The sequence below is a fragment of the Phacochoerus africanus genome, chromosome 1 (assembly GCF_016906955.1).
Source record: "Phacochoerus africanus isolate WHEZ1 chromosome 1, ROS_Pafr_v1, whole genome shotgun sequence".
Taxonomy (NCBI): Eukaryota; Metazoa; Chordata; class Mammalia; order Artiodactyla; family Suidae; genus Phacochoerus; species Phacochoerus africanus.
Window position 1 is genome coordinate 214517560 of NC_062544.1, and position 24014 is coordinate 214541573.

Genomic DNA, 24014 nt, shown 5'->3' on the forward strand with positions numbered 1-24014 from the left:
AGGGTACTCAGGGTGAGCAAAGACAACCTAATAACCATGGGAGGCACAGCACAGAGCAGAATGAGCACTGGAGCTGTGGGAACAAGGCCTGCATCTGTCACAGACCAACTGCATGACCTGGGAAACTGCCTTCTCTCCAGCCCTGTGCCTTGTCTGTGGTAGAATGAGGAGTGTGGATTGCATGATTGTCAAGGTCTCTTCCAGTTTTAAAATTATGTTGAGATTCTTTTTTGCTTTCCGATTTGCAAAGGGAAGCCTACCCATAGTCACAGCTAGTGAATCTGGGCCCCTGGGTGCTGGATTTTTGACTGAGCACTTTGCTAATTTCCAGGCTGGAGTCTTCTTCAAGTTGAGTGAATGGATACATTTAGATTCCTGGGCCTCATGTCAATCCTGCACCTTCACCTCTGCCTCTCTACCCAGCATGGCCCCTCCTTCTTGGAGACCCCAGGCCTGGAAGATGTTGCTTAGGCAGGCATTAGCCCCCCTCTGCCTCAGAGGGAAAATGAGAAGAGAAATGAACTAATTGGCGTGAAAATGCAGGGCACTTTTAGAGAAAGGGGCTTGAAACTCAATCCTGGGAGAATGACAAGGCCCTTTGTTTGGCCTTTGTGTGGCCCAAACACCAGCGCCCCCTTCACCCCTCAGGAGCAGAGCTTCCCCTTCATCACTTGAGCCCCCTCCTGTGCAGTGGCCTGACACCAGCATGTAGCACACTCCCACTGTGGGTCCAGTCATGGAGGAGTCCCCCCCACCCCACCACTGGCAATCCCATTGCCTGTGTCTTTTGCAGCGTGAGAGTCATGGCAAGCAGATCATGCACTCCTCGTGGCCAGGAACTGTGTGTAGCAGGAGCCTGGCCCACCGAGCCCACACCCCACTTGGTAAACTGTTGAGTGCAGAGCAGTGGACAGAGAACGTGGAGTTGTGCAGATCTGGGTTTGAAACCCAGACCAGACGGTTAGTCTTTATGTCTGTAAAATGGTTCTCTCTCCTAAGTGAGTATCCATGGTCAAATCCTTCTGGAAGTGAATGCTGAGATGGAGTGAAACAGAAAATTTATTGGGGAATAACATCTGTGAAAGGAAAAGGGAGGGCACAGGATTGGAAAAGGGAGCCGACACAGCTGACAAAGCCACAAAGTCCCTACCTCTTCTCTGGGGCGCTCTGGGATGCAGACTGTCTCTTAGAGGAGTCCACTGGGACTAGAACTAGCCAAGTCCTTGCCCCACTGCCTTTTTGGTCATTGGCCTGAGGGTGCTGCGAGAAGAGCATGGTCTTGTCTAATAGCCAGTGGATGCCAACTAATCACTCTCCTTGCAGTTGGACAGCAAGTCCTTTTTTTTTTTTTTTTTGTCTTTTTAGGGCTGCACCTGCAGCATATGGAAGTTCCCAGGCTAGGAGTCGAATTGGAGATGCAGCGGCCAGCCTGTACCACAGCGTCAGCAACGTAGGATCTGAGCCATGTCTGCAGCCTACACCACAGCCCACAGCAATGCTGGGTCCTTAACCCACTGAGCAAGGCCAAGGATCGAACCGCATCCTCATGGATACTTGCTGGGTACATTACCACGGAGCCAGCCATGACAGGAACTCCACAGCAAGTCCATTCTTAAAGGCTTAGCTCTGCATCTGCCTTAGGGAAGTCACCGTTTAGGATATGAGCGCCCACTGGCATAGAATAAGCCCTCAGAGCTTGTTAATTCCTTACTTTGGCTTTGGAGCTAGGCAGACCTAGTCTTGAATTCCAGCTATGTGACTCCCTGTGTCACCAGGGCAAGTGTGATTCAAGGCAGTTATCATTCCCCAAGGGTTGCAGTGATCACCCAACCCTGACCTTCTGTGACTCAGTAATGACGAGAGTGCATGTTCATCTCCGTGAACCTCAGTTTTCTCAGATGTGGGGTGGGGATGGTGATGGGTCCCTTGCTGGGTTATGGGGACATACACAGGGCCTTGCACTTTAGTTACAAGTCTAAATTCAAGGTTTAATACATCAGGCTGAATAAATATCTGACTTCCTGCCCCATCTCAGTCTAGGTATCTTAAGTTTGACCAGGAGCGACTTTATTAGCAGTGTGATAGTCTATCAGGGTAGGAATTATAGGGAAGAAAGCAATTTTATTCCCCTCACCCCCACCAAATGAGAGTCATTTAATTAGCTTTAAAGAGAAACCTCCTTTTCAGATTTGTCTTCTAAGCTACCTAGAACCCAGGCTTAGCCTGTCCAACCGCGTCTGTGTCTTCCTTCCATGTGAAAAGATCATACTCTTATCTTCGCTTCAACATGCTTGTACCTGAAGTCCAGCCTGAGCTCTCTGACCTCCCACAGAATGTTCACTTAAACTTGATTTCAGTTTCCTGCCCCTGGGTAAGCCCAGCAGTCTGCAGGCCTTGGAGGTATCCACCAGACAGGACTCAGGGTATCCACCCATCTGCTCCCCTCTCGCTCACCCTGCACTGGCCCCATCAGATGCCTTGGGAGGGGAGAAGGAAGCACAAACAGATGAAGAGAGGCATCCCAACTTTAGAAAATAGGCAAGCTGAGAAGTAGCTGGGCTCAAGTGGGAAATAAGAAGGGAACTGGAGGAGGGCAAGGAGAAGGTGAATTAGATTTGCTCTTGCCACATCATAAAATCCAAAAGGGATGCAGGAAAGACGTCAGTATGCAGACGGGCCTGGAAATCCTTTTTTAAAATTATTTATTTATTTTCTTTTTAGGCCACACTTGTGGTATACGGAAGTTCCCGGGCCAGGGGTTGAATCAGAGCTGCAGCTGTGACCTATGCCACAGCCACAGCACAGCAATGCCAGACCCGAGCAGCATCTGCAATCTATGCTGTGACAAGACCAGATCCTTAACCCTTTGAGCCAGGCCAAGGATTGAACCCACATCCTCACAGAGACAACATGGGGTCCTTAACCCACTGGGCCACAGTGGGAACTCCTAGAAATTCTTTTCCTTCCCCACCGCCTGCTTCTCTCACTTTCTTCAGGGATGATATCAGGATGAAATAAGGGGCCAAGTGCCCTCTGCAGGTATCTTTATGGTTATAAAGCATTTTTACCTGTTTGAGCTCATTTTACTTTCCCAGCTGTTTGGGTAGGTGTTATCTGACAAAAACTCTGTGTTGACCAAACTTTAGTTGGTCTCTGAACCTTCTCCTAGACTCATCTGTGGCATTCATCATAAAATCCAGTTTCAGCAAGAGCCCTGACAAGCCAGTTTAGCCAGAGTGTCCCATCAATATCTGGTCACCCTCAATGTCTGGTCAGGCTGCGACTTGCCTTGGGTGGCAGAGCTGGGATTCAGGTTCAGGTATCCTAATATCCAGCTGGAGCCTGGGTTACCACAGTGGCCTCTGGAGAATGCTCTGCACCTCTGGCTTTCCTTGCACTGGAAAGTGGGAGGTTAGCTGTGTTAGGTCGACAAGATGTCCAACTCTTACTTTGGTCTAACCTGGAATGCCTTTTTTCTCCTCTACAGGTAGAAAACTGTAGCCTAGAGAATATTACCAAACAAAACACACAGGATGTTAATAGAAAGAACTCATGAGCAAGAAGAGACTCAGAAAAATGATTAAGAAGGCCAAGCGGGAGTTCCTCTTGTGGCGCAGCAGAAACGAATCCCACTAGTATACATGAGAATGTGGGTTCAATCCCTGGACTCGCTCGGTGGGTGGGGATCCAGCATTGCCATGAGCTGTGCTGTAGGTCACAGATGCAGCTCAGATCCTGCGTGGCCGTGGCTATGGCCAGCAGCTGCAGCTCTGGATTACACCCCTAGCCTGGGAACTTCCATATGCTGAGTGTGTCCCTAAAAAGCTGGGGGGAGGGGAAGAAAAGAAGGCCAAGCTGGCCCTGGTGTCTAGGTTAATTCTCTTCAGTAATATCTTCCTTGTATCCTGGCCCACTGCTCTATGCTTAAAATTCCTCTTAACTTTATGATACTCCTGCACCCAGGAAACAATGGGATCAACTTGTCCATTTAGAGATGGGGGGACTGAGCGGGGCGGGGGCGGGGGGGACCACACTACTTCTCTCTGAAGTCCAGGCTTAGGGCTTCAGCCATAATTGGAATTGCAGCTTCAGAAAGCAAGTGGCCAACAGGGTGGTGGTGGAGCCTTCCTTGTCCTCTGAGACAGCACCCCAGTGTCAGCCGTCTACACCTCTTTGGGCAAGGCTGGCTCTGCCTGGGAATGCAGAAATGCTGATTCCTCATCCTGGGCTGTGTGGTGTCTGAGAGACTGAGCATCCTGCTCTGGGAGCAGTCACTCCACAGACCCCACGCTGTGCAAAGCCAGTCCTGAGGAACCAGAAGCAGGAGTTAGAGCTGTGGCAAAGGGCGGGGATGCACCCTGATGTTCTCCTTTGCGAAGCCACACCAGCGAGCTTCCTTCTCTCCCCTTCGAACTCTGCCTGCATGCCCCGCTGGAGGTTCCTCTTCCTTCCTGATTATGCCTGTGATTCCCAAGAGATCAAAATGGGTGACCTGAGCTCCAAAGTCTCCAGATGTAGCCCTTACGTCCTCGTGGGGTCACAATTTCTCCTCCCCAACTTCTGCTCTCAACCCCACTATCCACCTCAGTTCCCTTCAGCAACTTCCCAGGTTGCCTCCGGCTTTCTGGCCCCTGCCCTGTTGCGCCCCCTACTGGAAAGAGGAAATCCACCATTTGGTGACGGTCTAGCCTGTACTCAGCAGAGCCCCACACTCCATCCCGCAGGTTTCATATGGGGGTGGGGGTGTTCTGATTTCCACCCCTCGCCTTACATTGTTCCCCCCACTTCCCATGTCTCTTAGGGTCTCCTCAGATTTCACTCTTTCTCCTCTTCATACAGCCCCCAAATTGCTCCCTCTTGACCCCCTTCTTCCCCATGCTGCCCTGCCCTTTCTTCTGGAATGACCCAGCTATTCCCTCTGTGGCAGTCTGACGGGGCAGCCCAGGATCCCAGGCGTGAGGGAGGCCCCTCATTTCCAGGATGCCCTGGTTTCTATTCCTCTGCATGCCTCTCCCATCCCTCCCCCAACTTGGCACAGGCTGACTAGGAACAGAGCAATGGGTGTATCGGTATTTTTATTATTTTATTTTTTCCTGGTGGGGGAAGGGGGTGGAGATTGAGGAAAGAAAAGACACGTAGGGTGATTGGCACAAGGCCCCGCCTTCTTTTGTCCTCCTTCCCAGGTACTTGGGCCCCTCAGGGAAATACACCTGTTTCAGACCAGCAGCCCGTGGGGACAGGTTCACCTGTGTTCCTCACACCACCACTTCAGTCCTGAGGAGCCTCCCTGGGGGAGCTTGAGGGACTCTTTCTGGAGCCATGAGGGGGGTCCACCGGAGGAGGGTCCCCTGGGTGTTTCTGAGCTGCTTATGTTCCTGCCTCCTTTGGTCAGAGGTCCTGGGTAAGTGATGTACCCGGGGCAGCCTTCTGGGGGTGAGGGTGGCTGACTTCACAGAGTGCCTCCAGGGAGCTGAGGCCTGGCATCAGGAGAAAGGGGGGGGGGTGAATGGACAGAGATGGGACAAGGCGGGGTGTGGGGGACGCTAGAGAAATAGAAGGAGGAGAAGGTAGAGACTGGAGAGAAGCAGGGAGATGCCGGGGTGCAGGAGTGGCCTAGTTTGGGGAAACCCCGTTAGGGCAACCAGGGCTTATTTTGTGGAAAGAGATGGGTAGGCAAAACTAGAAAGAGAGAGCACTGAGGAGAGGGAATGATGCGGAAAAAGAGGAAAGCTGGGGAAGAGAACTGGGAAGAAAAACTTATAGACAGATGTAGAGTCAGAGGTCAAGACAGGTGAGAAACAGATGAACCAAAGCAAAATTGATACAGAGAGAGGAAGAAATCAGAGGAGACAGGCAGAACAGAAAGGAAGGGAGCAGGAGAGGAGAGAATGGCCGGGCTTGGAGAAACAAGGCAGGACCAGAAACTCGGCAGCCCCAGTGTTGGCCTCGGCTTCCTCCACATCCCCTTCCTCCCCGGGTGTGGAGCTGGGAGCAGAGCCAGAAGGAAAACCCCTTTGGAGAAGCCCCCCCTCCCCCCCGAGGTCCTCCAGTTCTCTCCCTGCCACCTTCCAAGCTGCGCCCCTGGGCCCCAGGACCAGGGTTCATTCTATGTTTCTGGATGTCTGAGTCTTCTGAAGTCTCTGGGGGCCCAGGAGAGGGTGAGCAGTCAGGAACCCAAACCAAAGATAAAATCACAGCTCCTCCCGCTCCTCAGCAGGCCTGGCGAATCATTTCCAGGGGAGTGAGTCAGAGAAACTCACTCTCTTACAGATAGTAAGGGGCACAATGTCAGGGACGTGGAGGATTCTGCCTTCCTTGAAATGTTTAATAGCCCAGCCAAGGACAAACAGAACACCCACCGCCTCCACCAGCCTGGAACCCAACCACCCCCTCCTCTCTACTCATTGCACAGTGAGGAAAAGGAAGCCAGAAGGCGCCTTCAGAACTGCAGTAGCCAACCCCTCAGGTCTATTCCTGGGGGTAAAATAGAAGGATGTAGTCTAAAGAGTGTCTGTGGGAGTCATGACGATGGGCAATGGGGAGAAGGTGGCTTGGATTTAGGGACATTGGGCACAGTCTTGGCTTTGCCACTAAGGGATCTTGTCCCATGACCAGGTTCTATGGCACCTCTGTCCAGGCCTCAGTTCCCCTGTGGAAAAAGCAGGGTGGTGGATTGCATGACCTCTAGATTACTAAATTCTTAGGTTTTGATGTTCTGTGATTTAACGTTATCACTAAAATTGTTCAGTACTGGCTCCTCGCTTGGCCCTGCATTAGGGTGGTCAAGCCCAGGAGGAGCCAGGAAGTGTGTGGAGAGGAGCCCAAAGGGGCAAGGACTGGGATGGGAGTGGCCAGGGGAAGGCAGTGGGGAGCGATGGGGTATGAGCAAGAGGAGGACCTTGAAGGTGGAAGGGAGTAACCGTTATGGTCCTGAAGCCCCTCACAGGTGCCCTGGAGCTGAGTCCTGTGCCTTGTGAAAGGGCACAGAGTAGGAGTTCCCGTTGTGGCTTAGTGGTTAACGAATCCGACTAGGAACCATGAGGTTGCAGGTTCCACCCCTGGCCTCGCTCAGTGGGTTAAGGATCTGGCATTGCCGTGAGCTGTGGTGTAGGTTGCAGACACGGCTCAGATCCCACGTTGCTGTGGCTCTGGTGTAGGGCGGTGGCTACAGCTCCGATTAGACCCCTACCCTGGGTACCTCCATATGCCGTGGGAGCGGCCCAAGAAAAGGAAAAATAAATAAATAAATAAATACATAAAAATAATATAATTTTTTTTAAAAAAGGGGGCACAGAGTGGAGCAGGACCAGGAAAGGAGAGGGGAGTGGGATGAGAGGTGGTGCCCCAGGTGCCAAGTATCCTGAGGACCTTGGAGGGAAAAGTCATCCCTATAGAATGGGCAGTGAGCCCCCTACATCTGCTGCGGTGGGTATGGGTTCCGGGAAAGGGGAAGCTAGTCAGTTCCATTCCCATGGATCCCTGACAGGGAGCTTATGGGTGACCTGCCTATGTTCGAACCTAGGGTCTGTTTCCAGACTTGCTGCCAGCATCCTTGCCCAGGCCTGGGTCAGCCCTGGAACAGGTGTCTGAGCCTCTGCTGCAGGTTGGAGGGAAAAACCCCAGGTTTCCACAAAGGTGCTGCCGTGTAAGGGCTTCCCTAGGAAGAAGCCCTGGATCTCGAAGGGGAGAGGGGAAAAGAAGGGTGGACAGAGGTGGGCTGGACAGGGAGCCAGCAAAGACTTGGCACCTCTGGTGACTCCTGGCAGGAATGGCTCAGAAGGAAACCTGGAAACTCTGATTCCACACCCTCCGGCAAGGAGGCCAAATAAATTGAAATAAACCTCCATCTCCAATACTGTCAGCAGCCCAGTAACTGAGGGGCCACCACCCTGTGCAGCTCCTGGGAGGTGATAGGCTGTAGCAAGTGCAGGCAGTGGGGATCCACAGTCACAGAGGGTCCCAGAGTGAGGGCTCTCCTGTTCCCCCCTCTCTCAGAGAACCTCTGACTTGTCTATCAGTCTGGAAGAGGCCTCTTCAACTTGCTACTGAGGGCACCCAGACTCTCCACAGGCCATCTGCACCGCACTGCCCCACCCCAGGAAAACTTCTCTAAGCTTCGAGACACCCAAAAGGAGAAAAACCCTGAATAAAAGGTCCTAACAGGAAAAATCAATCAAATTGAGGCCATGGCTTGGCAAAGAGCAGGAGAGAGGGGAAGGAAGGAAGCAGGAACTTCAAATCAGAAGACTCCGAGTTAAGGTTGCCACTTGCCAGCCCAGGGGACGTGAGAAAAAAACCTTTAGCTCAGTGTCTTCAATGGCAAAATTAGTCAAATGGAAAGGAGCTATTTCATGGGTTGTGGTGACGATAAAACAAAGTAGTATCTGGTATAAAAGTAGAAGAATTATAACATCTTATTTGAGAAAGGGACCACTGTATTTTAGAGCTGGAAGACTGGGGGCAGGAGGGTGATGGAGGCAGAGTGGAAAGGGCACCTCTGTTGGATCAGAGACACTCCCATCATCCTACAATTACCCAGCTCTAAAAAGCCACCCTCAGTCTCCCTGAGGGTTTTGCAAGGGCCAGCTTGGTTTATTCAGAATGTGGCTTCTCGCATGAACCAACACCAAACGCCAGCTCCACCATGGGGCAGGGGCCCTGCTCTCGGGCACTGCAGCTGCATGGCTCCTTGCCCAGCAATCTCCTCCATGCCTTTGGTTTCTGGGCTCAGCTCTGGAGGTAGAGGCTGCCCTGGCAGAGTTTGATTTGCCTGCAATTTATGACTTCATTGCCAGGAGAGGCCAAGAAGCAGCTGGGCTTTTATGTGCTCAATAAATGGGTTCCATGGTGCTGCCAAATGCTTCAAAGAGGCACGCCGTGGAGTGGGCTGAGCCGCTCTCCCAAGGCCAGGCCTGAGGACTTCCCAGGCCATCTCTTCTCCTATTTCCAAGCCTTTGCACCTCTGCCAGGCTGAATTCATGGCAAGCAGACATCTAGTCACTGTTGTGTCCCCTTTCCCAGCCCAGAGCCAAGGAGTTGGGTTGAAATGAGCACAATTTGTTGGCACTTCATAGAGGTTTAAATACTCAACATTTTCCTTGAGACTCCAAAGTGGCTGCAGGAACTGGGCATCTGTATTTGCCCATGAGGCCTCCACGGTCATGGCCACGCTCATATGAGGTGGGGGGGTGGTGTTGCTGGCTTCTGCTCTTTTCCACGAATGCATTTTTAAGATCTGTAGAGATATCTACACTCAATATAGATGCCCTCAACTAAAATGACAGTTTGAGTTTGACACTGGGTTTGGGAAATTAAGAATAGGAAAGACTATGGAGTTATTTGTTCACGTGCTGAATTTCTACTCATGCCAAGCACCCGGGACACTAGAATGATGAAGTCATGATTCCTGCCTCCAAAGCTTGTGTCGGGTCTCCTGGCCCATAAATAGGGCAGTTGGGTCTAGAAGGCAAGTCCCCTGACTCTTCAGTCACTGCATTTGTTTTGCAGCACACATTCATGCATTCATTTATCCATACATTTGTTAGTGAAACAACTCTGTAAGGAGTGTCTCCTATATGCCTGACATTGTTCTAGGGCAGTGCTGTGTGAACACAGTGAAAAATGGAACAGATGGGGCCCAGCTTCCTGGAGCTGAGATCCAACATGCAGGAGACATAAAATAATTACAGAAAAATTCCCAGCCACAAATGTGGTGTTTTGTTGAAGTGTTATAGTGAGAGTAAAACATGGAGACTTCATTTAGATGAGTAAGTCCTCAAAGGCCTCTCTGAGAAAGAGTTGTACCTATGAGCTGAGACTCCAAGACTAAGTAGCAGGTGGGGTGGAAATTAGAGGGGGTGGGGTTATGAGGGAGCCTGGGCCAGGCAGGGGGAGATGTGCAGAGTAAGGAAAGAGCCTGACCTTTTGGAGGACGTGAAAGAGGTGAGCAGGCCTAGCTGATGCAGGGTCTTGTAAGCTGTGGAATGGATTGTGGATTTTAAGGAGCTAAAATGGGCAGAGAGTAAGTGGTTTTAGGTAAAGAAGTGATGTGACCAGGTTTGCACTTTGCTGCTCTGGATACTGTGGAAGGAAATGGATTGGAAGGGGGGCAAGAGCGAAACCAAAACCAGTTAGGAGCTGGCTGGGGACTGTGTCCCAGCGAAAGGTGCTGTGGCTTGGCCTGGTGGGAGCAGTAGAGATCTGGGAGGGGTATATTTAACTGGAAAAACACCAGCCAGGAGAGCTTCTACCTTAATAAGGACACAGTTGGAAGGATGGCTGCCTTTGCCAGGATCTTAGCACTTTGTAGAGACCAAGATAACAGATAGCACAGAGTGCTGTTTACTGAGCTTAGATACTGAGTTAAGTATTTTACATCCACTACCCCATTGGTATGACTATTATCTACCATCATCTCACTTTCATAGATAAAAACCCCAAGCCTCAGAGAGGTCAAGTAACTTGCCCAAGTCACGCAGCAAACATTGCTCAGTTTGACTCTGGAACTCAGAGTCTTTTTTTCTTTTTAATTGAAGTATAGTTGGAGTTCCTGTCGTGGCTCCACGGTTAACGAACCCAAATAGCATCCGTGAGGATGTGGGTTTGATCCCTGGCCTCGCTCAGTGGGTCAGAGATCTGGCATTGCTGTGGCTGTGGCGTAGGCTGGCAGCTGCAGCTCCGATTGTACCCCTAGCCTGGGAACCTCCACATGCTGCACCAGTGCGGCCCTAAAAAGACCAAAAAAAAAAAAAAAGACAAAAAAATTGAAGTATAGTTGATTTACAATGTTGTATTAGTTTCTGGTGTACAGCAGAGTGATTCAGTATATATATATATATATACTTATTCTTTTTCATCTTCTTTTCCATTATGGCTTATTACAGTATACTGAATACAGTTCTCTGTGCTTATCTATTTTGCATACAGTAGTTTGTATCTGCTAAACCCAAACGCCTAATTTTTCCCCCCTTCCCCTTTAGCTACAAAAAGTTTGTTTTCTATATCTGTAAGTTGTGGAACCCACACTCTTAACCACCCTGTGGCCTTGTCTCTGTTGACTTGTCCATGTCGGTCTTAGAAAGGACTTTGTTAGGGGGTATCAAAAGCACTGTGTCTCTCTGGAATCACAGCTAAAACAACCAAACAAACCCAAAATCACAACAGTTACAACCATATCGTTTTCCCATTTCATCCCTTTCTCCCCCAAGTCAAAGCGCAGCTGACCTGTGTTCTGAGGGAACCAGGGTATCAGAAAAGTCACTGACGTCATTACAGGCTTTCTCAGGCCTCCCCTCCTTTTCCTCATCAGTAAATGGTACCACTTCCTTTGAGCTGACCATGAAAAAATGAGGTCAACAACACTGAGGAAAATAATTTAGAATCCACCCTTCACAGTTGGCTCCAAAGCAAGAATCTTCTCTCTCCCTTCCTACTGTACCCACCAAAGTCACACCCCAAGCAGTGCCTCTTGGCCAACCATTTCTTCACCTTGACTATCACCACAGGTCATTTGACCCAATTTCTCCCAGCATCTGGTGTGGCTGCACCAAGGTAACCCTGGTGATAACTCCAGATGCTCTAGAACCAAGTCAAGAAGCATCTCAACTCAGCTTTGACCATCATCTGCTCAGCAGCATAGCTCTAAGTCTCTTTCCCCCAAGCCTTCCTCTCCTCCCATCTCCAGCCTCCACCATCTAAGTTTTGCAGCTTGTCTCTCCTGGCCCCTTTTGAGGCAGGCACACCCTCCTGGCCTCGATGGCCCTCAGGAGTCTGGCTACCTTCTGCCACAGGAGTGTTCACACCTCCCAGGCTGTGGCCATCATGTTGGCCTCCTCCTGGCCCTGGGACCCCCATGATAGTCATAGGAGAAATAGGTGCCATTTCACCTTCTTTCTAACCTCAGCTGAAGGAACCAGGGAGTGGGCACACCTGAGCTCATTCATGCAACAGATGTCCATGCAGTAATTCCTGGATGCTGGCCATCTTTCCAGGTGCTGGAGCTATCATGAGATCAGTTATCCTAAGGGCATTTTGAGTTAGCATCTTTCCTCATCTTCGAGTTCTAGGAACAATGGAGGAAAAACACCCAGCAGATACAACAGTTTCTGTTTCCTCTAAGATAACAGCAGGAATACAAAGCACAGCCACAACCACCCCCCTGCCATTGTCACCCATCACAGTTCCTACAGCTGGTGCTCCACCAGCCATCTCATCCATCATCATCCCCGAGGGGCAGCTTGGAACATCTCCAGCTCCCCAGCCCTGACCACAGAGGGGCAGAAGCCTGAAGCCACTCACAGCCCAGGAACATCTCAGAAATGCCAGGCTTTGGTCACCAAGAATTTCTGAGAAGACAACAGTCTTCATCCTTGATCCTAGGATGTGCAGACCAAGCTGTACGTGAGCAAGAGTTCCTGGAAGTTCCTTCTTCCTTTGTGAGAGGCACCAAGTCTGCATCCCAGTGAGGATAGGGGGATGTGCTGATTCTGAAATAGATACACACAAATGGCCCTGGGTTCCCTACTTAGGGTGGCAAGGCCGGTGGTTCCGCCTCTTCCCTCCAACTTCTTCACATCTTTTGGGACACCTGCCACCCATCTGGGAGTCAATTTTCTCTTCAAGGTGAATTTTTCAGTTGAGTGATTTCCTTGGCTCCACACTGCCCTAGGCAGAGCCTGGCGAAGAGCCTCACAAATCAGGAAATAACAGCAGAAGGTGAAAATTGTGAAGGTAATATGGCTTATGGGTTCCTCATCTCCAGTTCCAGGAATAGCTCGAGACAAACAGACCAGGCACTAAGTGTAAGCTTCTGCTCACAATACACACAAGCAAGACACAGGCTTTGTTTTCAGGGAGTGGCTTCACCGCTCCATGGGTGCGCTATCTCCCTCTATCATCACCCCTTCTGCCACCACTCCTGCACCTGAGTCATCAGTACGCCCATCACCTCCTCATACCTGTGGAGTCACCCAAAGGCCACACAGGAAAAATGATGCCTATCCACACTATCACACTTGCTGTCCCTGGAGCCCTGAAAGAACTAGGACCACTGCTGGCCATCCCCCACCAGACATAGTTCAAGGGGAGAAGAATAACTGCCTTGCTGGGAGCCCTCTGGCCACAGTGGTAGTGAAGAAATCCATGGGGGGTTCCAGGACTCGGAGTGAGCAATGCCCCACCTCAGTGCATGCCCAGGTACTCTCACCGTCCCCAGATTCAGGCTCCTCCTCTGGAAGGACTTCTTTAAAACAATCCTTTTTAGGTGATACCACACACCTGTCACCATTAGGAGTCAACAGCCATCATAATTCACTGATATCATCACAGATAAGGAGAGACCAGGAAAATTGGCAGAAATATCCTGCTGTAACTTGCCTCTCTGAAAATGTGCCAGACTTGTCCCAGGCTCAGATCACTCTGCATGTGGCATGCCAAGAACTCAGAGCAGATCAGTCACCACTCCTTAAATTAGCCCTCCTGAGGTAGGGTTATAAGAGCCTAGACTGTGAATAGACCATACACTCAGTGACAGTGTCACAGCTGAGCAATAGCTCACACCTTCTAAGTCTTGACTCTTACTTTTGAGTTTCAGCCCCATCCCTTAAAAAGTATGCAGTGTTGAGCAAGTCACTCAGCCTCTCCAAATCTCACTTTCCTCATCTGTGAAACAGGGGTGCTGTTAACTGAGAGAAGCTATGACGCACTGTACAAATATGAGGTATCAAACCTTTAGTTATTTATAGCATCAAAATATGCCCGGTGGAAAAAATACACCCGGTGAGAGAAATATGAAAGAAATTCCTATTCCCACCAGTGTGGGTCAGTTAATCACAAGTCAATTGACACTCAAGAACTGGCAATAAAGACAATGTCTCCTGCAGAATCTGCCTATGGGGTAGAAGTGCCTTGGGAACGGGCATTCCTTATTATAGAAACCATTCAGCAGAGCAGACAGACCCACTGACAGAGCTCTCGAACACTCTTCTTAGCCGCAACCAGAGGAAAGTCAGCCAGCACCAAATAGCCTCCCTCTGAGGACACAGGCTTCAGGACCCAAGTTTCTTTATCGGATGTAAGGGGATGACAGGGACAAGTCCGGCCACCAGTATCCATGGCTCTGATAAAACAAGTAGACCCAGGCCCTTAGGATCCAAGCAGCTGCCTTCCAGGACAGGCAATCCAGCCATTTTCTAAAGCTATCTCTGCTGCAGAGGCGATAGGAGAAACTCTCCTTCCTGGTCCCCATAGCAGAAAATCAGCCCATCAGTGGAGTGGTGGAAGCCAAGCATCAGGATGGGAAATGAAGGAATTGAGAAGCGCGGTTAAGAGGCAGCTGCAATAGTTAAGAGTAATGAGGATAACACAGCAAAATGAACAGGTGACCATAGGGGAGAAATAATTGGGAGGAATTATAGTTGATGCCAGACTCTGTTGTTTGCAACAAGGAAGAGGAAGGAATCAAAGATGACTCAGGTGTTTCTGGCCTGAATATCTGGGGAGCTGGGCTTACAATTAACATAGAGCCGGAAGATAGAAGCAGCAATTTGAGAGAAAGTTCACGTTGGACATGTTGCATTGGACGGACCAGCCAGGAAATGGCTGGAAGGGTGAGTCTGGAAAAGGGATGCCATGTCAGGGTAGAAGTATGTATTTGCGGGTTTTTTAAAAATTCTATTGAAGTATAGTTGATTTACAAGTGATAAGTTCTGTTGTACAACAAAGTGATTCAGTTACCCATATACACACATCCATTCTCTTTCAGATTCTTTTTCCACATAGATTATCACAGAATATTGGGTAGAATTCTCTGTGCTACACAACAGGTCTCCATAGGTAGAGTTATGTATTTGTAAAGTGTGAAAGTAGATGCAGTTTAGCCAGAGAGAAAGCGTGAAAGGAGAGAGAAGGAGATGCCCCCAGAAGCCTGACTTCATCTGGGAGCTGAGGAGAGAAGAGGCAAAGGGTACAGAAGGGACAGGGAATGTGTTGGGTGGGGAGGGGGGCGGGGAGAAGCATCCTTCAGCTCCCAGGGGGGCAATCCTGTGCCAGTGTCAAAGGGAAGGTCAAGGAGAGAATACTGAGGTAGATGCTCAATAAATGCTTGTTGAATGGATGGTGCCAAATTTTACAGAAATGAATAGGAACTGAGAAGGAAATTGGTCTTGGTGCTTAGGGAGGAGTTTGGGGGTAACTTTGGGGGAAAGGATTTTTGGTGAGGTGATAGAGGTGGAGGAGATGTAAGGAGTAGATGATAAAAAGGAAGTGGAGAATGTAGACCCCTTTTTCAGGATGCTTTCAGTTAAACAAGATAGAGGATATGGAGGACATGATGTGGATGAAAGACTTTTTCTTTAGATCAGGAAAAACCTAGCCATGATTTGGGGTTCCTGTTGTGGCTCAGTGGGTTACAAACCCAACTAGTATCCGTGAGGATGCAGGTTGGACTCCTGGCCTCACTCAGTGGATTAAGGATCCAGCATTGCCTTGAGCTGTTATGCAGGCTGCAGCTGCAACTCTGGTTCAACTTCTAGCCTGAGAACTTCCATATGCCGTGGGTATGGAAAAAGAAAAAGAAAAACCTTTCTCTAAAAAAAAAAGAAAAAGAAAAACCTTGCCATGATTGTCAGCAGAAGAGAAGGAGCAATGTAGAAAGAGACACTAGGACAGAGAGAAGCAATGGGCAAAGGAGGGAGGGAGGAGGGGACAGACAGGGCACTGTGCAGGCACATTTGTGTACACATACTCAGCCTTTCAGTGAAGGTTTAGCCTCTTTGGGGGCAGGATAATGTGCCTGGAGAAGGCAGAGACATTTCTTGGTGGAGAGGGTCCTAGGACATCAAAGGAGATCAAGTTAGATGGCTTTGGTCTTTTCAATGAAGTGTCATAGAGAAAGGAGAGGACGAGAGAGGAGGGGAAGGGAGAAACCTATTTCTCTCAAATACCAACTCTTCACAGTCAAATCCTTAGCTCTGTGCAAGGTCAGTTCATTCCAACAAAGCTTGAACAGCAAGAATAAGGCTGGGGATATTCTTTAGAACAAGGCTCGATCAAGACCCCAAATATCTGTGCCTTACAACTTCAGTAAGATGGTTTTGGCTTACAAAAATTTTTGAAGAGCAGATGAATCATTTTATATTAAGTCAGGGGTTCTTAAAATGTGGCCCAGAGACCACCTGGATCAGAGTCACCCTGGACACGTGTTGAAATGCAGATTCCTGGATCCCACCCCATATGTGGGAAATGGGAACAGGTGTTGGAACCCAGAATGTATTCTTACCAGCTCCTCCAGGGATTAGGATGCACCCTTTCTTTTGAGAACTATTTTCTTACCCCAAAAGACCTTCTCTATAGCTCTCACCACACCCAACAAACAGGATCTCATGCCTAAGGATAACCTACTCAATTCGGCAGATTGGGTTATCTGCAAACTGTCTTCATATATAGCTGAATAATCTGTTGAAGGAGTGGCTTAAGATTTATTGTTTAGGAGTTCCGTCCTGGCTCAGTGGTTAACGAATCTGACTAGGAACCACGAAGTTGCAGGTTGGATCCCTGGCCTTTCTCAGTGGGTTAAGGATCCGGTGTTGCCGTGAGCTGTGGTGTAGGTCGAAGATGTGGCTTGGATTCCACGTTGCTGTGGCTGTGGTGTAGGCCAGCGGCTACAGCTCTGATGAGACCCCTAGCCTGGGAACCTCCATATGCTGTGGGAGCGGCCCTAGAAAAGGCAAAAAGACAAAAAAAAAAAAGATTTATTGTTTAAATGGTGGTGAAAGACAAATACAGTACTGGGCTTTGATGTAACCAATGCTAATCTCTTCTAACAACAAGTTCAACGGATTGAGAGACTTGTTAAGACTGCACCTACTTCTCCGCACAAACTTGTTCATCAGCGTGAAGGGGCTCCCTTCCTTTTCCACTGGAGCAGGAGACTCTAATCACCTCAGCCCACAGTTAACAAGTTCTTTAAATAAAGATTCAAAGAGACACAGCCCCATTTGACAAGATTGAAAACCGGTACTACCAAGCCAAGGTTTTCTCCAACGGAGAGGGTATTGGGAAGCATGCGCTCTCCCACATGCCGCCAGTGGGCCTGTAAATAGGCACGACTTTTCCACAAAGAAATTTGGCAGGATGTTTTAATGACACGAAGACTATTTTAACAGCGTTAACCAGTAATTCCATGTACAGAAATTTATGTTGAGGAAATGAGCTGAAATAATGAAAATAAAACAAAATATCGTTCAGAAAGATAATCATCAAAGCTTTATTTCTAACAGCAACACACTGGAAACAGCCAAAGTGTCTAACAGTAAGTTAATTATGGGAATGTCATTTCATGTAAAAAGGCGATGTCCAATGTTCCATAAGGAGCACAGACTTCTCTCTCTCTCTCTGTCCCTCCGTCTCTCTCTGTCTCTATCTCTGTCCCTCTCTCTCTCACACACCCCCCCCACACACACCACATACTAGCAGCACATGGAACAAGCATAAATAAGGTTTATTAAGGAAACAGTGAAAGCAAAGAAACAGTAAAGTGTGCATGATCCCTGACTCTCATTATCTCACAGAGAGGTGGTTACAACGGGAGCCAATGAAGGCAGTATTCTAGGAGAGAGACCTGCCCCAGGTGCTGTTTACAGGGAAATGGAAATAGGAACAGTACAAGTTTTCAGGTTGATGGAATGGCCTTGTTAGGAAAGGGGGCCTCCAGAGCTCAGCAAGCAGTGTTTACATACAACACCCAAGATCTTGCTGTTGACCTTAGCTGGCCTAATCCCTCTGAGTCAGCTTTTTCATGCCTGCAAAAGGAGGAGGAGAAAGAACTACCAGCTAAGACAGAAAAGATCTGTTTCTTCAGATTATATGTTCAAAGAGTAAAAGCATGAAGAAATGCTTATGATATCAGGTAAAGTTTTTTAAAAGTACACATGTTATATATGCTAGATGACTCGAACTGTGTATTTTTGTAAGCATAGAAAATAATCCTGGGAGTTTCCGTCGTGGCTCAGTGGTTAATGAATCTGATTAGGAACCATGAGGTTGCGGGTTTGGTCCCTGGCCTCGCTCAGTGGGTTAAGGATCCAGCATTGCCCTGAGCTATCGTGTAGGTTGCAGAAGCGGCTCGGATCCCGCGTTGCTGTGGCTCTGGCGTAGGCTTGGCAGCTACAGCTCCAATTCGACCCCTAGCCTGGGAACCTCCATATGCCTCGGGAGAGCCCTAAAAAAAAGGCAAAAAGACAAAAAAAAAAAAGGAAATAATCCTGGAAGGACACCTGACAATGAGGTCGTCTGGGGGGTGAGATTTTTATGAAGTGAGTACTTCAATGATCTATATTTTGCAATTTTTACATCATGAGTATATCTTCTTTAATCATTTCAATGTTGTATAACTTTGTCCATAATGATTAAGCACAGCTTTTATTAGACTTATTCTTAGGTACTCTATATTCATCACTGTCACAAACAATGTCATTAAATTTTTTTTTTGCTGGAGTTCCTGCTGTTTCATAATGAGATGGATGGCGTCTCTGCAGCGCCAGGACGCAGATTCGATCCCCAGCCCTGGCACAGTGGGTTAAATGATCCAGCATTGCCACAGCTACATTGTGGCTCACAACTGTGGCTTGGATCTGATCCCTGGCCCGAGTACTCCATATACTGCAGGGCAGCCAAAAAAGAAAAAAAAAAAGGTTTTTTGCTGATGTATAGAATGCAGTTATTTAAAATTTTTTGACCATATATGTAAAACTTTGCTAATAATTTATAAATTTAGGGGGCTTTCTATGTAAATGGTAACATAATCTGCAAATAATCACAAGCTTCCATACCGAAAAGAACTTCTCTATGCTGTCATACTTCTGTTTAGTTTTCTTATGTTACTGCACTGACTAGACCTTCAGCCTAATGTCCAGTAGAAGTAGGCATTGCTGGCATCCAGGATTCATTCTGATGTTTAAAGGAAATATCGTCAATGTTTCATCTTTAAGTATGCTGTTTACTATGATGTTTATTGATATTTTTTAACGGTTTAAGGGAGTTAACATCTATTTTTAGTTCTTTCAATTCTTTCAGGTACATACACAAAAGTGGACTTGCTGCATCATACGGTAATTCTATTTTTAATTTTTTTTATGGCATATGGAAGTTCCTGGGCCAGGGATTGAATCCAAGGCACAGCCAAAGACCTATGCTACAGCTGTGGCAATACTAGATCCTTTAACCCACTGCACCAGGGCCAGGAATCCAACCCATGCCTCTGCAATGACCCAAGCCACTGCAGTCAGATTCTTAACCCAATGCACCTCATTGAGAACTCCTATTTTTAGTTATTTTATTTTTTTAATTTTTAACTATTTTAAAAGAACTGCCATACTCTTCCTGCCATACGGACTATACCATTTTACATTCCCACCAAGAATGCACAAGGGTTCCAAACTTTCCACATCCTCACCTGCAAACAGAGAAAATTTACTCCTTCCTTTCCAGTTTGGATGACATTTATTTCTTTTTATAGCATAATTAATTTGGCTAGAACTCCCAGTTCTATGGTGAATAGAAGTGTGAAAGTGGGCATCCTTGCCTCGTTTCTGATCTTAGAGAAAATGTTTGCAGTGTCTCACCATTGAGTGTATTTGCTGTGTGTTGTTCATATATGACTTTCATTATATTGAGGTAGTTCGTTTCCTTCTACTCCTAGTTTGTTGAATATTTTTATCATGAAACAGTATTGAATTTTGTCAAATGCTTTTTCTGCATCAACTGAGATAATCATGTCATTGTTTTCCCCTCGTCATCAGTTAATTGGTGTATTACTTTGATCAGGTTTTGTATGTTGAATCATCATTGCATATCAGGAATGTCTCATTTGGTCATGCTGTATGATCCTTTTAATATGCTGATGAATTTGGCTTCCCACTATTTTGTTGAGGATTTTTTCATCATTGCTCATAAGGAATATTGTCACAAGGGATAAAATTTTTGTTTCTTATAGTGTCTTTTTCTGGGTTGGGTATCAGGATAATGCTGGCCTAAAAGAATGAGTTAGAAAGTGCTTCTTCCTCTTTAATTTACTGGAAAAGTTTGAGAAGGTTTGATGTTAGTTCTTCTTTAAGTGTTCTTTAAGAATTCACCAATGAAGCCATCAGGTCCAGTGGTTTTCTTTACTGGTTCAATCTCCTTACAAGTTTATAGATCTCTAGATTTTCTGCTTCTTCATGATTTAGTCTTGATATTTTGTTTATTCATTTCTAGGAAACATACCTAGATTATTTCATCTAGGTTATCCAATTTGTTGGTATATAACTGCTCATAGTAATCTCATAATCCTTTTAATTTCTGTAGAATCAGTAGTAATATTCCTATTTCCATTTCTGGTTTTAATAACTTGAGTCTTTTTTTCTTAGTCCATCTAGCTAAAAGTTTGTCAATTTTGGATCTTTTCACAGAACCAATTTTTGGTTTGATTGATTCTCTCTATTGTTTTTCTACTCTCTATTTCATTTATCTTTGTTCTAATCTTTATTATTTCCTTTCTTCTGCTAGGAATGTCTAGTTTATCTTCAAAAAACCAAGTTAAGTTATATTCTTAATTTTATCTTTCATTCAGCTTTCCTTTCTTTTTTCTATTTTTTGCTGTTGTTTTGTTTTTTGTTTTTGGCTGCACTCACAGCATGTGGAAGTTTGATCCCGAGCCAGGGATCAAACCTGTGCCACAAAAGAAATAATGGCATTTGCAGCAACATGGATGGGCCTAGAAATATCATGCTAAGTGAAGTTAGACAGTGAGACATCAACATCATATGCTATCACTTACATGTGGAATCTAAAAAGGGACACAATGAACTTCTTTGCAGAACAGACGCTAACTCACAGACTTTGAAAAAGGTATGGTTTCTGGAGTTCCCGTCGTGGCTCAGTGGTTAACGAATCCGACTAGGAACCATGAGGTTGCAGGTTTGATCTCTGGCCTTGCTCAGTGGGTTAGGGATCCAGCGTTGCCGTGAGCTGTGGTGTAGGTCACAGATCCGGCTCAGATCTGGCATTGCTGTAGCTGTAGCATAGGCCAGCGGCTGCAGCTCCAATTGGACCCCTAGCCTGGGAATCTCCATGTGCCGTGGGAGCGGCCCTGGAAAAACGCAAAAGACAAAAAAGAAAGAAAGAAAGGAAAGAAAGAAAAACAAAAACAAGCAAAAAAAACCCTGTGCCTCAGCAGTAACCAGAGCCCCAGCAGTGAAAACGCTGGATCCTTAACCCACTGAGCCACCAGGGAACTCCTCCTTTTTCTTTTTTCTTTTAGATTTTTCTAGACCACCTTTTCACTGAGGTTTCCAGCTTTATGCAGAAAATATTCAGTCTACAGTGTCCTGATCTAAGATTGTTTCCTTTCTCCATGCAGCCATTGAAATGCCAAACTCTAGATCTCAGAAATCTCCAAATTGTATGAGAGCACTTACTTATCATCTTAGTTTTCAACTCCTTCACTCCTGAGCGTCTCCCTTTCTTTCTTCGGATCTCAGCTCAGCATTCAGAAAATATTTATTACACATTATTTGGCATTTGCAGGTTCTCTAGTTAAAGTCTGTCTCTTCTGCCATATTGCTGGGAGTGGAGCTGTACTACTTTTATAAACAAACAAATACAAATCTTTACTTTAAAAAACTTGGACTGTGCAATCATGAAACTTTTGCTGCTAATATTGATTTTAACAGAGGTGATGCAGGCTCCAAAAGTAAATTAATTGCCAAGAATCTATAATAAGTTTATTAGTAAGTTTGGCATGTAACTAGCTTCTATCTGGTGACTCAAAGCCAGAAGACAGAGCGTTGCTTTTATTTATGTTCTTAGGAAGAGGAAATAAGCTTAATAATAATTTCATGGTATATGTCTTCCAATCTAAACCTTAGCTAGAGAAACGAGGTTTATGAACTTTACTGAGGAGGGAGCAGGTATAGGACTTAGAGTCCTAGAAACAAATCTATTCATAATTCTGAATAAAAAAAAAGTCCCCTTTAAAGTTACAGCAGTGTCATTTGGGTTAAAGCCCAAGGACTTTCTAACAGCTCTGCAGATCAATCCATGCATTTGTTCATACCAGCTTGGAAGCGTGTCACCTGTAATTAGTTACTATTAATACATAGTAGGTGAGTCACTTCTTTTTAATAAATTAGAGCTGCAGGTGAGTCACTTTTCTTTTTAACAAATTATAGCTGATTCATAATCACTCTCGCTCACTCGAAAGCTGAAAGTGTTCTCTTAAGAAGAGAAAATGGTGGGATTATAGTCAAGTCCCAGAATTGCACTCAAACTAAATTCTTCTCTGGGAGTTGTCTCTCTGGGAATGACCTCCCTCCAACTAGTTGTGATCATGGAGCTTAAAATTTGTTTAAGAACAGCCAGGGTGGAGTTCCCATCGTGGCGCAGTGGTTAACGAACCCAACTAGGAACCATGAGGTTGCGGGTTGGGTCCCTGCCCTTGCTCAGTGGGTTGACGATCCGGCGTTGCTGTGAGCTGTGGTGTAGGTTGCAGACGCGGCTCGGATCCCGAGTTGCTGTGGCTCTGGTGTAAGCCGGTGGCTACAGCTCCGATTCAACCCCTAGCCTGGGAACCTCCATATGCCGCAGGAGCGGCCCAAGAAATAGCAACAACAACAACAACAACAATAACAACAACAAAAGACAAAAAAAAAAGAAGAAGGAGAAGAACAGCCAGGGAGCTAATAAAAGCCAAAATAAATAAATAAATAAATTCCTAAGGGAAAAAAAAAGACAAGATTTTGTGGTTTCCTCTTTGTTTCAAAGACTCAAGGGTCTTAAAGTTTGGGAGGATGGTATGGTCTCCTGGCTGACTGAGGCTTCATCTGTAGCTAGTGTGAGTGCAGTCAAGCAATTCAAATAGAACAGGTTGGCATTTAAACACTCTGCCTGGCAAGTACATGGGAAAAGAAAGGGTATGATCAATTAAATTAACATCATGTTATGATGTGACCAGGGCTAGAATGTGTGTACTCATTCACTAGATTTCTGCTAGATTGGGACAAATGTTAAAGATAAAAAATTTTAAAGGTAGAAATTTAATTTGCTTTTATTTTTAAAATTGCTATAGGAGTTCACATTGTGGCTCAGTGGGTTAAGAACCCAGCACAGAGTCTGTGAGGATGTGGGCTTGATCCTGGCCTCACTCAGTGGGTTAAGTATCTGGTGTTGCCACAAGCTACAGTGCAATTCGAAGATGCAGATCCGGCGTTGCTGTGGCTGTGGCATAGGCCAGCAGCTGAAGCTCTGATTTGACAACTGGCCTGGGAACTTCCATATGCTGCAGGTGTGGCTGTAAAAAGAAGTATAATTTAATTTAATTTAAATAAAAATGCAATAATTCAGGTTGAAAGAGTTAACACTCTTTCCCACCCCAGACCTTAAACTGGTTTAAAATTAGTCTTTCCACCACTGTGGCCTGGGTTTAATCCATGGTCTGGGACTGAAATTCCATATCAACTTGTTGCACACCATGGCCAGAAAAAAAGGAAAAAAAGGAAGAAAAAAGTCTTGAATAAATTATTAAAGCAGTGCATGCATCTAGTCAGGTCAGGCATTCTATACACAAAGTCACAACATTTCCCTTTTCTTGCTCTTCAAAGAAGGTCCTGATAGGTCAGCAAAAATCTTAGGTATTTGAGATGGGGTACAAGAGAGAAATGAGGGAGGAAAGAAGATCACAAGATTATAACAAGGGGTTAAAACTGAAGGATTTTTAGAGATGGCATTAGGAGAGGAGTTGAGAGGGAAAACTGATTGAGATATGCCTTGGGTTAAGGAAAATTAAAAGGCTGTGAGAAATGTGTTTGAGAAATGTGTGTATAGGATATGCAAAAATCTGAATTTAAAAAAATTTTTTTTATTGTTATTCCCCCAACACACTTTTTTTTTTCCACTGTACAGCATGGGGACCCAGTTACACATACATGTATACATAATTTTTTCTCCCATTGTCATGCTGTGTTTTAAGTATCTAGACATAG

The 24014-nt window shown here is 46.5% G+C and overlaps 1 protein-coding gene across 1 annotated transcript in view; it reads left to right on the plus strand.

The window, feature by feature from the left end:
* Nucleotides 1-5278: 5278 nt before the first annotated feature.
* MUC4 (mucin 4, cell surface associated) overlaps nucleotides 5279-24014 on the plus strand; it is a 57621-nt gene continuing 38885 nt past the window's right edge. Inside the window, exon 1 of the mRNA XM_047790119.1 lies at nucleotides 5279-5401. Within this exon, the coding sequence (XP_047646075.1) occupies nucleotides 5320-5401 (82 nt within the window). The 5' untranslated portion in view covers nucleotides 5279-5319. The remainder of the gene's footprint in view (nucleotides 5402-24014) is intronic.